Here is a 12,536-nt window from a genome sequence, read left to right on the forward strand (position 1 = left end):
GGCAGACACTTAACTGACTGAGCCACCCAGGCGTCCCCTGTGGCTATGTTTTTTTAAGTTCTTATCATTCTTTATTTACAGATGAAATTATAAAAATTCTGGGATTTACTTCAGAATAATACAAGAGAGAAGTAGATGTAATGATACCAAGTGCTGATGAGGGTGTGGAGCATCCAGGACTCTCACTGCTGCTGGGAGTGAAGATGTACAACCACTCTGAGAAACCGGCAGTTTCTACTGGGTGAAATACACAGCTGTCCCATGACCCAGCGGTTCACTTTTAGGTGCAGATCCAACACTAATGGCTGTGTATGTGCACGCAAGACAAACAGGATGTCTACAGCATCATTATTCTTGAGAGCCACAAATGGGAAACAGTCCAAATGCCAACAGAGAATGGAGAGAGTCCCATGCTGGAATACTATATAGCAGTGAAAAAAAGAACACACTGCTACTCTATGCCATAACATGGATGGATTTCAGAGACATAATGTCAAGCAAAACCAGGCATAAAACAATATGGAATTAATTTATAAAATATTCTAAAACTTCATTGAGACAGAAGAGATGAAGGCGGAAGAGGCAGTGTCAGGGTACTGACTGGGAAGCGTGAGAGGGAAGCCTGTAGGGTGCAGATAATGGGCTTTATCTTGATCTGCATCTGCTACACAGGGATGTACATTTGTAAAAATTCACTGGGCTGTCCACTTAAGATCTGTATGCTTTACTGTATGTATGTTGTATTTTAGTGAAAAAATTTAAGGGGAAACGGGTTGTTTGGAAAGAAGCTGAGGGTAGGATTTGGTATAACATTTGGGTAGAAATACCAAGAATTCCCAAACCCATGAGAAGAGAGGTCTCTGTACTTTCTGTGTCATACCTCACAGTTTACAGAGAAGGCCCAGGCCTGGGAGAGGCTTACGGGGCCTGGGAGGCTCAGAGAGGGAGAGAGGTGCCAGCAGTAGAGGGGACAGCAATGCAGCTATCACAATGTAAAGGCCAGGGCTCTTTCCTCTCTCTTGCTGCTGCTACTTCTCTCCTCTCTGCGTTCTCTGGGGTCCCATCCCCGTGGAATCCAAACAAGGCCCCATTACCTGGTGAGCTTACTACTGCTGAAAGTTGACGCCACCATGGCTGCTAAGCGCTGTATGCTCCTAGTGCACTCCACCACTACACTAGCTCTTAACACAACAGACCCTACCTGCAGAATCTTCATCTGCTCACCAACCGCTATGCACATGTCCACAGATGACACCTGCACAAGAGCAAAGCTTCCTACTCCTGTATTTGTGGACTGCCCACCCCTTTTAAAAGATTTATGGGGGGGGGGGCGAAAGAATTTCCTAGGATTTAAATTAAACTAATTTATCCTTTCATAACACAGGATTTCTGGGGTCACCCCTGTTCATTTAAAATAGAGCAGACACGGTTCTGTCTGTTCCAGACTGCTGGCCAGATAGGCTTGTGGCTCCTGCAGAGAGGCAGACACTGGGCAGCAGTGGGTAGCAACCCTGAGCTCTGTAGTTCCCATGAGTGGAGCAAGCTGCCTTGCAGAACCTCCAGCCCATCCTTTAGGTGCCCTAGGGCCTTGCCTCTGCTGGTCAGTATCAGACAAGGGCTGGCTAATAGCACCAGTGATCGGATGCGCCTTTACTAGGAAGAGTCTGGAGCCTGGCTGCTCAGAGAATGAAAAAGGAATGGGCAAGCCTGCTCTGTCTGCATGGATCCCAAGGATCAGCAATACCTGCTGGTCCAGTGGGAACTCCTCCAGCCCCAGTTTTGAGAAAACTTAGAAGAAATTAGGGTTTAAAAAAAAAAAAAAAAAGAAGACATTCCTAGGAAGCATTTGGCACAATTACAAATGGCATACTAAGTTGGCAAAATGCTTTACAATTATTTTCTAGGCAACTCCACATACATCTCAGCAGGAGAACTTCAGCACAGACAAGTACAAGTTCTTATGCACTGGACAAAATTAGTTCAATTACTCATGTACACTCGAGGGTGCTTAATTAATTATAACAGCAAGAGAACAAAAGACCAGGACAGGTCTGCCCTCTCTGGTCAATATGATCCACAAGCATATGCAGAAAAACCAAACCAGAGGAGTCTATTAAATGTAAGAAACCTCTAAAATAAGAAATATCATCCTTTGTATAACAAAGATGACTAAATAAATAAATAATAAGGAAGACACCAAATGCCTTACTTAGTTTAAGCTTACAATACTCATGCCCCTCAAGTTGATGGAGGTGGGAGCACCCTCCCATTTCTCACTGAGGGAACTAAGATGCTATGGTGTTAATTGTCAGAGCAAAGTCTATACTGCAGGCCATCTGCTTCCTGGGTCACCCCACAGAGTGGAGCCTATGCTTTCTGTTGATGAAATCCTGGGACAAGACCCCTGCACACATCTGTAAGATGCCCAGGTGGGTATGAATCGTACAGGGCAGTTAAGTGGTCCTTAGAGGGACAAAATCCTTTACTGGGTATTAAGAGTTTAGCAAAATGTCCAGTTTTTTAATTTATTGGGTATTCAACAAATAATAATTTTTATACCTACTGTCAGTCTGAAAAAAAAATGAGAGCTGGAGTTGATCAGTGATTTAAAAATCTGCGCTAGACAGTAGAACCCCAACTACATGGTGGACTAGATTTAGGAGGGGCTACCCTGGTTGTGCAGGCCTGACGCCCTGCCTACTCTGCCTTCTTCTCATCCTTTAGCTGAAACAAAGGATTAAAATCATGGAATTATACACATTCCAAGGACACAAGCTCTACATTTTGCAAGTCTGATTGAGACCTCTCAACTACCACCTAAGCAGGCATTTTTATTTCTGTATCAGTACAGACCATTTTAGCAATAGCAAGGGCTTTCTGGAGGATACTGGTAATTAGCAGCGGCTTAAGGAAAATTTCATATGAGCTGAAGGAAAAGAATCACAGAAAGGTGGGAAAGATAAGAATTCAGCCCATAAACACAGATTCTCCAAATCAAAGTGTGCACTGCCTGACTTGATATAGGCCATGCGGGGAGTGACACCCTCTCGTTCTTGAAGAAGCCCAGTCGGAAGACAGCGGATGTGCAGATGGCAAGGTTGTGAACGTGGTGTGACCTAGGGCTCTTGCTGCAGAGAGCGCGCAGCCCGTGGCATCAGCCAGGGGGACAGTGGTCCTGCTCTCCGCTGTACTTTGGTCCCCAATTCTTGGTTTGAAATAAGGACTTATCATTTGTGAATTCAAGCGAGACTGAAAAGGTCTTTTAGGCAGGGGTCATTTCTGCATTTTTTTGTATTTCTTTTCCTTCTCCTCCATCTTCTACCTCAGTAACCTCAGGAGAGTGCCTTAAGGGGATAAGAAATGCTGGTGAGACGCTGACTTGCAGAGGCAAGGGATGCGCTAGACGTTGTCACTGAGCACCACGTGAAGAAGGTGGGAGGCTCTAATTTTAATTCTAACAAGGACTTACTATACTACTTTGGTAAATGATTCACTTTTTTCTAAGCCTCAGTTTTAGAATGTTTGTAAAAGCACTCTGTACCCTGTACAGAAGTATACAAACATTCACCACTATTAACCACCGTCAACCTTAGAATATGAGTCAACTCCTTTCCATCTTGTAAACAGCTGTGAGGCTTTAGCCAGCATCATTTTCTATTCAACATTTACGGAATGTTGCCTGCAACGTTCCAAGCTGAAGGTGCAAAAAACTTGGAGGGTGGAAAACTGCTCATTTGCCCTTAAGGAGGTTAATCACTCAGGTGGCAGCTTAGCTGACGGTGTCAATAACAAGTGATGTTAGCCTAAGATGTTTCCTTATCCCACATCCTAGAGTCTTCCTCAACAGCCAACCGCTGAGCCCAGTGGGGACTGCCATGGCCTGGTCTTTGGGGAGGAACCTGCCTGATGCTCGCACACATTTGGCTGACCACCCCCATACAAACGACACTGTTGCAATCTCCCCCACTGCCTGGCACCCTCAGAGGGTGCCCAAGGGAAGCAGTGCACTCTTAGCCACTGGCCCCAGGTGCTCCTAGGCCACTCTGGCAAAGCCGCCTTTGTAGCACATGTCACACTCTGTTTCTGGGGAGGCTAGGGGCAATTATCTTTTTGTTTAGGGGGTTGTCAAGTGTGAGCCTGGGGATTCAGCTGAGGACTGGTGGCAGGTCCCAGATAAGGACAAATACGGCCATGAAGTGATTTCCTTTAGGAAGGAAAAAGAGGCCAATTAGGTTCACAAAGGGTCAGCCTATGCCTTTTCTAGCAACTGTTAGAAGCAGGATATAAGTCCTGCTGTGTTCAGCGGGCAGCTTCTTGATTTCTGCTCAGTGCAAGCTGACTAAATGCATCAGCCTAGGAAAGCAGCAGCAGAGAGAATTGTGAGCAAGCACAGAAAGTCACAGGCTCCCTCTGAAACCTCTGGCAGATTTCACAAACCCTAGGAGGCAGAATGACACTCCTCATGTTCCAGTCATGTTAATAGCCCAGAAAGAACTCTCTGAAATTGCTCCAGGGGCCAGTGGCTCAGAACAAATTGGAAGGATGACCTGTGGGTAGTGATGCATTTGTTTTCAGCAGAGCCAGACTGGCCAAGTTTGTGAGTGCCCAAGGAAAATGACAACAGGGCCAAAAGAGAGACCTCGGCTTTACCCTCTCCTGAGCCCTACGGTGGTGCTGGCCCCTCAGCTTTCCTTCTGGCTAGGCAGCTACATGCTCCTTTCCTCTGGCCCGGCTCTGCAGGGCAGCTTCTCTGCCTCAGTACCTGTAGGTCTTTGTCATGGCCTTGCCTCTCCAGGATCAGCACCCGGTCCTGGAGCTCCTCCACAGTCCCCTGGAGCAGGTCGTTCTCCTCTAAGGTGGTCCTGAGACGATGTTCCAGCTCCCGTTTCCGATCCGACAGCATCTTGATCTGAAAGGGTGGAGTCACAGGGGTGGTGTGCGGTTACACCCAGTCTGATGAGTAGGAAGGGAGGGACTAGCCCCAAACATGAAGGCAGGTGTCTCCCCAAGTGCTCTGCCCAGCGGCCTGGTGCCCCCATCTCTGACAGAACAGCTGTGAATTCCCAAGCTGCAGAGAAAGCCCCTCCCTCCTAGAAACCTGTCTGGGAAGGGATGGGAGATGAGCTTTGGGGAAGCTGGAATGTGGGATGCCAGGCAGAGGAAGGGAAGGTCAGTGTTCTGGAAATTCCACAGATAAGACACAGAAGGGCTCCACCTTGCCAGCCTATAACTTCACCTCAACCCCACAATTTATGGGGGAGTGGAACCCAACCTGCGGTTCCATCCTTCCTTCTCAAGTCACAGGTGCAGGAAAATGCCTGAGACAGCCTCTTGAGCCACAGTCTTGTCATACTTTTACGGGTCTCTTCTGTACTTTCCCCCACTGCTAACAGGTCTGGCTCTAGAGGTTGCAGTTCAGAGCCGGTGTCCCAAGTTAATGGGGGAGCCGGCAGGGTACAGAAACAAAGTAGTGCCTGCCTCAGCCTTTGTCTTGGAAGCAACAGGACACAGACACAAGTGAGTAACTGATTTTACTCAAAGCGTCTTTTTGCCTGAGCCAGTCATTTGTGAATAGGAGCAATTTCACTCCTTTTATTAAACAGGCTGGTGTGTTTGTACACTGCACATCTAGCCAGTCTCAGGAGATATAAATCTTTTAGGAAGGCCTGTCAGTCTCTTCAATGTCAGTGAGAAAACAAAGGAAAAGAGGAAAGAGATGCCAAGTCTTCTGGCTGCGAGGTCTGTAGGCTCAGGGGCTGGGCTGGCACTCCACAAGACCAGCGACGCTGCACCCCAAGAACACTGCCTTGCTAAGGGGCCACGGGAGCCTTCCCAAGTCCTGCATGAAGATCCCACTGGCTCCTCCCGTCTATCAGTTCCCTGCTGGACTCATCTCTCACCCGGCTTCTTGCTCCCAACATGGTTAAGATATTCCCCACGCTCTCCAGTTTGGCTTGGAGAACAATCCATTAAGGAGACCAACCTCCGACCCTTTCCTGGGGAGATTTTGAAATGAATGTGTAATATGTCTGAGGTTCTCTGAAATCCACCTTTCCCTCTGTTTTTTGTCTGTTCTCGTTTTCCACGCTAGAATTCTGTTCAGAGGGCACAGATCTTCCCTGGCCACCAATCAATCAGATAGGATGCTGTCCTGGGGAAATGAAGTATGTGGCCTTTGTCCAGAGAGATCAGGTATCTGGCCAAACAAAGAAATACTGTCTCAAGTGTGCACCTGGGTGAGGGACAAAAAGGAATAAGTCTCTTCTGTGAATGGGACCACTATTCCCCACACTGAAGCACGTTACCTGCGTGAAGGAATTCTTACTCTAGTTGATTTTCATTTAAATACCCTCTGACCTTTATATTTTCCTTCCATGAATAATCTTTCTTTCTCAAGTTCCACTCAGTGAAATAATGAGGTAATACAGTTCTGATAGACAATCCTGGTCCCTTAAAAAAAACTTAGAAGTTCAGAGCTACATGGAGTAACGTGCTTAACCAACTTCATAGATTGGCTTTTTAAAGTAGCAGTGTTACCGGATGAAGCAAGGCATGGACACTCCATCACCCCACCCTATATACCCTGAAGCTTGTGACCAAATCTGCCAAATTAACATTCCTGGGAATGACCCTGAGTCACGAGGGTCTGAAAATAGTAAGCAGAGGGGAGAGGAAAACAGGCAACTCGAAGGAGTCAGAGCTTGGCAAAGGCAGTTGAATGGCAAGTCATGCACACAAGTGGTCACAGACAGGCATGCCAAACCCCACCAGAACCAACTACTTACTTCAAGAACCTGCTGCTCAATACCAGTAGTATTTCCAAGGGAAGGGAGAAAGGAAGGGAATGACAGGCAGGAGAAAAGAGAAGATATTGACAGACTTTAGGAAAAACATCTTCAGGTCATTTCCAAAGCAGGGGAGCAGCCATCTGGGCTTCTCTGGGCCTGACCACACCTACTGATTCCTTAACCACAGTGGGGATGTGATTCAGCTGGCCCTAGTCTAGCCCTTCAGGTGTAACTTAGCCAAAGGTTTGCTGTCCAGACAACCGGCTTAGGAGCCCTCAGGATCAGATTAGGCGGAATCCTCTGGAGAAGGGGGAGGCCCCCCCCCCATTTGGGCTGGTGATAGGACTCCCCTTTTCTCACCTCCCACAACTGGGTTCTCACAGAGTTGTCCCCTAAGTGCTACTTTTTCTTTCCCTCTGGCCCACTGAGGGCCATAGACCCTGCCTGCCGTGATCTGGCTCATACACTCTGCACTGAGTGCTTTCCATGTATTAACTCGTCAAACACAACAACCCTATGAAGCAGCTACTTCTATTACTCTCATTTTGTATGTGAGAATATAATAGGTCCCAATAAGGTGGACTGAACTGGACCTAAATAGAATGGAGTAAGGGAAAATTCTCTTTCCCATCTTGTATTTAGGATTGGCAAGAATGTTTTTGGACCGATCAACATATTCAGTAAAAGTAGGTCATTCATGATTTCAACACACTCAGCAGTAACTCTGAGCAACCTTATTCTTCCAGACAAGAGGCTACCCAGTAGAACTTGAATCAAGTGCTCCCCATTTAGTTTCTCACAGATACATCTCTCTTTAGAGATTTTTAGATAGAGCAGGGTTTTGTTTCCCAATTCAGAGGACTCCTTATCCGAAAGATCTAGTGGAGTGCCTCATTGAGAAAAGCACTTCCATCTCCAAGCACCACCACACGGGGGAGGCTCACCTCAGCCTGAAGACTTTCAAGCCTGATGATGTGCTGGTTGGTTGATGAGTTTTTCTCCCGAAAGTCTTCTCTGAGGGCATGGACTTGCATGGAGAGTTGTCTCTCAACTTCTGATGCCTGCAAACAGAGGAGACCTTCAGGGTGGATTCAGAGGCTGTGCAAAGGGCATCTGTTAAGATTTTTCTGCCTTTCGTTTCCCAAGCTTCTCTGCAACTTGCTACTCTGTAAGGACTATAGGATGAAATGCTGGCTTCCCACCCCTGGTCCATGTGTTCCCTCGTGCTCAAACAAGACCAACCCCCATCTCTACTTCCACCACGGATGAGTCTGTCTCGGTAAAGACCGCTTTGCTAGTCAGAGGAAACAGGCCTAGAAATAGTAAGCTCCCAAATGTTCGATATCATCATTATTACTCTGTACACAGCAGAAGCTCAGCAAACATCTACTAAATTGAGAGAAAGTCTCAGTGTTTTACACAAAAGAGTAAGAGATAAACCTACTACCTTAGAAACTCCTTTATTTCTCTCTTAGAAATTTACTTACTTATATTCTCTCATTCCTTTATTTCCTCAGCAGGGCCAAGGTAAATCATCCCTCTCTCCATTTCTCATTTCTATTCAACATGGGCACTATTTGAAGTTCCCTGTCATGTCTGTTAAGATTTTTTTAATTTTTATTTTTAAAAGATTTATTTTATTTTGATTTTTTGATTTTTATTTATTTATTTGACAGAGAGAGATACAGTGAGAGAGGGAACATAAGCAGGGGGAGTGGGAGAGGGAGAAGCAGGTTTCCCGCCGAGCAGGGAGCCCGATGCAGGGCTCCATCCCAGGACCCTGGGATCATGACCTGAGCCGAAGGCAGACGCTTAATGACTGAGCCACCCAGGCGCTCCTTACAAGATTTTTATTTGAGAGAGAGAGAGAGGGAGAAGCAGACTCTCCACTGAGCATGGAACCCTACATGGAACCTGATCCCAGGACCCTGGGATCATGACCTCAGCTGAAGGCAGATGCTTAACCGACTGAGCCACGCAGGCGCCCTGTTAAGAATTTTTTTTTTTTTTTTTTAAGATTTTACTTTTAAGTAATCTCTATACCCAGCATGGGGCTTGAACTCACAGCCCCGGCATCAAGAGTCGCACACTCCACCAACTGAGCCAGCCAGGCACCCCAATGTCTGTTAATATTTTTGCCATTCAATCCTCAAGGACATCTTTTGCAACTTTTAATTCTCTGGGGAACACTGGCTGAGGCACTTATTTCCCACCCTAATCCATTTATTCTCTAATGCTCCAACACAGCAAAACACCTAATACATTTAGTGTATCAGCACCTTCTCTTGAATATACAGGAGAGTATTTTGAAAGAATGCTTCCTTGATAAGATTTGAACTCTAGTCTTTCTCAAGGAGTCCCAGCCCAGCTCCCAGTGTGCACTGGCCCTGAACACTGCCCAGGAGAGAAGAGCCACAGGATAGGTTAATTAACTGCCTCAGTGCTTTTTTGAGGCCAAAAAGGGGTCAGTAAGCTTTATGAGTTCTTGGGAGAGATCACTGTGTGCTGAAATGGTTAGGAGGTGGGATGGTTAATAATGTTGATATGGTAGGCTAGCTGGTCAGTGAGGCTCTCACATTAAGAGATACGTGTCCAATAGTTGTTCTTTTTCTTAAACTTAAAAAAAAAAGATGTATTTATTTATTTTAGAAAGAGTGAGCGAAGGTTGGGGGAGTGACAGAGGGAGAGAATCCCCAGGCAAACTCCCTGCCAAGCATGGAGCCCATGCAGGGCTCAATCTTATGACCCTGAGATCATGACCTGAGCTGAAACCAAGAGTCAGACACTCAACTGACTGAGCCACCCAGGTGCCTCTCAATAGTTGTTTTTATCTTCAAGTGCTATATAAGCAACTGTCCATCTTCGCTTTGGTCCCATAGATTCAATAAATGTTGCTCCCCTGAACTAGATGGCAACGTAAGAATCTCAGCCTAAAGTTCAAATTTTTCAACAGTTACAAAACACACAACAAAATAAAACCAAACCACCTCTTTTTCCTTATTCTAAATTTAATTTCAGACACCACCAGCTTGTTTTAGTTTTCTTAATCACTTAGAAACACAATGTTAGTCATCCTTGCCTAAAATAACAGTGAGGGGCGCCTGGGTGGCTCAGTTGGTTAAGTGACTGCCTTCGGCTCAGGTCATGATCCTGGAGTCCCGGGATCGAGTCCCACATCAGGCTACATGCTCAGCAGTGAGTCTGCTTCTCCCTCGGACCCTCCCCCTCTCATGCTCTCTCTATCTCATTCTCTCTCTCAAATAAAAAAAAATCTTAAAATAAAATAAAATAACATCAGTGATATGTACTGTGTACTTACTATGTGTCAAGAATTGTGCTAAATGCTTTAAATGCATTATCTCAATTGTCGTAACCAAAGCAGTGCCTATCACGCTCAATTTACTAATGAGGGAACAGGCTCAGGGAAGTGAAGGAACTTGCCAACTTCTCAGTAAATGATGGCATCAAAATGGTAAACTTGTCAAAATGGGTTATCTTGTCTCCAAATTAGGACTTCAATACAGGAATACCCTTTTGGCTGCACTTTGCTTTATTGTACTCTGCAGATACTGTGTTTTTTCCGAATTGGAGGTTTGTGGCAACCTGCATCGAGCAAGTCTACCATTGCTAGTTTGCCAACAGCATTTGCTCACTTTGTGTCTCGTGTGTTGCATTTTGGTAATTCTTGCAGTATTTCAAACTCCTCCATTATTATTATATTTCTTTTGGCAATCTGTGACCTGTGATCTCTGATGTTACTACGGTAGTTATTTTGGGGGTGCCACGAAACATGCCCGCAGGAGACGGCGAACTTAATCAATAAACGTTGAGTGTGTTCTGACTTCTCCACTGCTCTCCTGGCGGCCACTCCCCCGTCTCTCGACCTCTCCTCAGACCTCCCCATTCCCTGAGACACAGCAATGTTGACATCGGGCCTCTAAGTGCACAAGTAAAAGGAAGAGTTGCACATCTCGTCACTTTAAATCCAAAGCTAGAAATGATTACGCCTAGTGAAGAAGGCACGTCAAAAGCCAAAAGGGGCCAAAAGCTAGGCCTCTTGCGCCAACCGGTAGCCAAGTGGCAGATGCAAAGGAAGAGATCCTGAAGGAAATGACAAGTGCTACTCCGGGGAACACACGACTGATAAGGAAAGAAAACAGCCTTCCTGCTGACCTGGAGAAACTGTGCGTGGTCTGGATGGAAGCTCAAACCTGGCACAACACTCCCTGAAGCCAAAGCTGAGCCCAGAGCAAGGCCCTAACTCCCTTCCATTCTGTGAAGGCTGAGAGAGGTGAGGAGGCTGCAGAAGGAACGTCTGAAGCTAGCCGAGGTTGGTCCACGAGGTTTAAGGAAAGAAGCCGTCTCCATAACACAGAAGGGCAAGGTGAAGCAGCGGGTGCTCATGTAGAAGCTGCACCAAGCTCTCCAGAAGACCCAGCTAAGACCATCCATGAAGGTGGCCACGCCCAACAACAGATTTTCAGTGTCGATGTAAGAGCCTACTTTCGGAGGACGATGCCATGTAGGACTTTGGTAGCTAGAGAGGAGAAGTCAGTGCCTGGCTTCCAAGCTGCAAAGGACAGGCTGACTCTCTTGTGAGGGGCTGATGCAGTGGGTGTCTCTGAGTGGAAGCCACCTACCATTCTGAAAACCCTAGAGCCCTGAAGCATGATGCTAAATCTACTCCGCCCGTGCTCTGTAAATGGATCAACAAAGCCTAGGTGACAGCACATCTGTTTACAACAAGACTGCCTGAATATTTCAAGCCAGCTGTTGAGACCTGCCGCTCAGAAAAAAAGAGATACCTTTCAGAATATCACTGCTCATTGGCAGTGCACCTGGTCACCCGAGCGCTCTGATGGAGTGGAGATGTACGAGATTAATGTTGTTTTCATGCCTGCTAACACAACATCCATTCTGCAGCCCGGGGACCAAGGAGTCATTTCAACTTTCAGGTCTTATTATTTAAGAAATACATTTGAAAGGCTAGAGCTGCCGTAGATAGTGCGTCCTCTGATGGGTCTGGGCAAAGTAAATTGGAAACCTTCTGGAAGGGGTTCACCATTCTAGATAACACTAAGAACATTCCTGATTCACGGGAGAGGTCAAAATAGCAATGTTAACAGAGCGTGGAAGAGGTTGATCCCAACCTTCGTGGAGGACTTGGAGGGGTGCAAGACTTCAGTGGAGGAAGTAGCTGCAGATGGGGTGGGAACAGCAAGAGAACTAGAATTAGACGTGGAGCCTGAAGATGGGACTGAATTGCTAGAAACTCGTGATAAAACTTGAAGCGAAGAGGAGCTGCTTCTCGTGGATGAGCAGAGAAGTTGGTGTCTGGAGATGGAATCTACTCCTGGTGAGGATGCTGGGAAGACTGTTGACACGAGGACAAAGCGCTCAGAACGTTCCACACACTTGGTCGATAAAGCAGCAGCAGGGCTTGAGAAGACGGACTCCCAAGTTTGAAAGAAGGTCTGCAGTGGGTAAAATGCTATCAAACACCATTGCCTGCTACAGAGAAATCGTTCGTGAAAGGGAGAGTCAACTGATGTGGCAAATATCGTGCTGTCTTATTTTAAGAAACTACCACAGCCTCCCCAACCTTCAGCGACCACCACCCCCATCAGTCAGCAGCCATCAACAGCGAGGCAAGACCCTCCACCAGCAAAAAGAGGACTCGCTGAAAGCTCAGATGATGGTTAGCATTTTTTAGCAATAAAGTATTTTTAAGCTGAGATACATAAATTT

At 46.4% G+C, this 12,536-nt stretch overlaps 2 protein-coding genes across 5 annotated transcripts in view; both read right to left on the reverse strand.

Moving 5' to 3' along the window:
• The window catches only part of SIRT4 (sirtuin 4), a 250,319-nt gene that overhangs the window by 190,762 nt on the left and 47,021 nt on the right, over nucleotides 1-12,536 (reverse strand). The gene's annotated exons all lie outside the window — the stretch shown is intronic.
• BICDL1 (BICD family like cargo adaptor 1) overlaps nucleotides 1-12,536 on the reverse strand; it is an 88,166-nt gene that overhangs the window by 17,745 nt on the left and 57,885 nt on the right. For all 4 annotated transcript variants that reach the window (XR_012374837.1, XM_073881016.1, XM_073881017.1 and 1 more), the window contains exons 3-4: nucleotides 7,733-7,849; nucleotides 4,763-4,909 (exon numbers count right to left, since the gene is read on the reverse strand). Coding sequence is in view for 3 of the 4 variants with exons in the window: in XM_073881016.1 (XP_073737117.1) it covers nucleotides 4,763-4,909; nucleotides 7,733-7,849 (264 nt within the window). In the remaining variant the exon portion in view is untranslated. The remainder of the gene's footprint in view (nucleotides 1-4,762; nucleotides 4,910-7,732; nucleotides 7,850-12,536) is intronic.

Source organism: Callorhinus ursinus, unplaced genomic scaffold (assembly GCF_003265705.2).
Source record: "Callorhinus ursinus isolate GAN/ISIS: 27379988/994484 unplaced genomic scaffold, GSC_fseal_2.0 scaffold41, whole genome shotgun sequence".
NCBI classification, from domain to species: domain Eukaryota; kingdom Metazoa; phylum Chordata; class Mammalia; order Carnivora; family Otariidae; genus Callorhinus; species Callorhinus ursinus.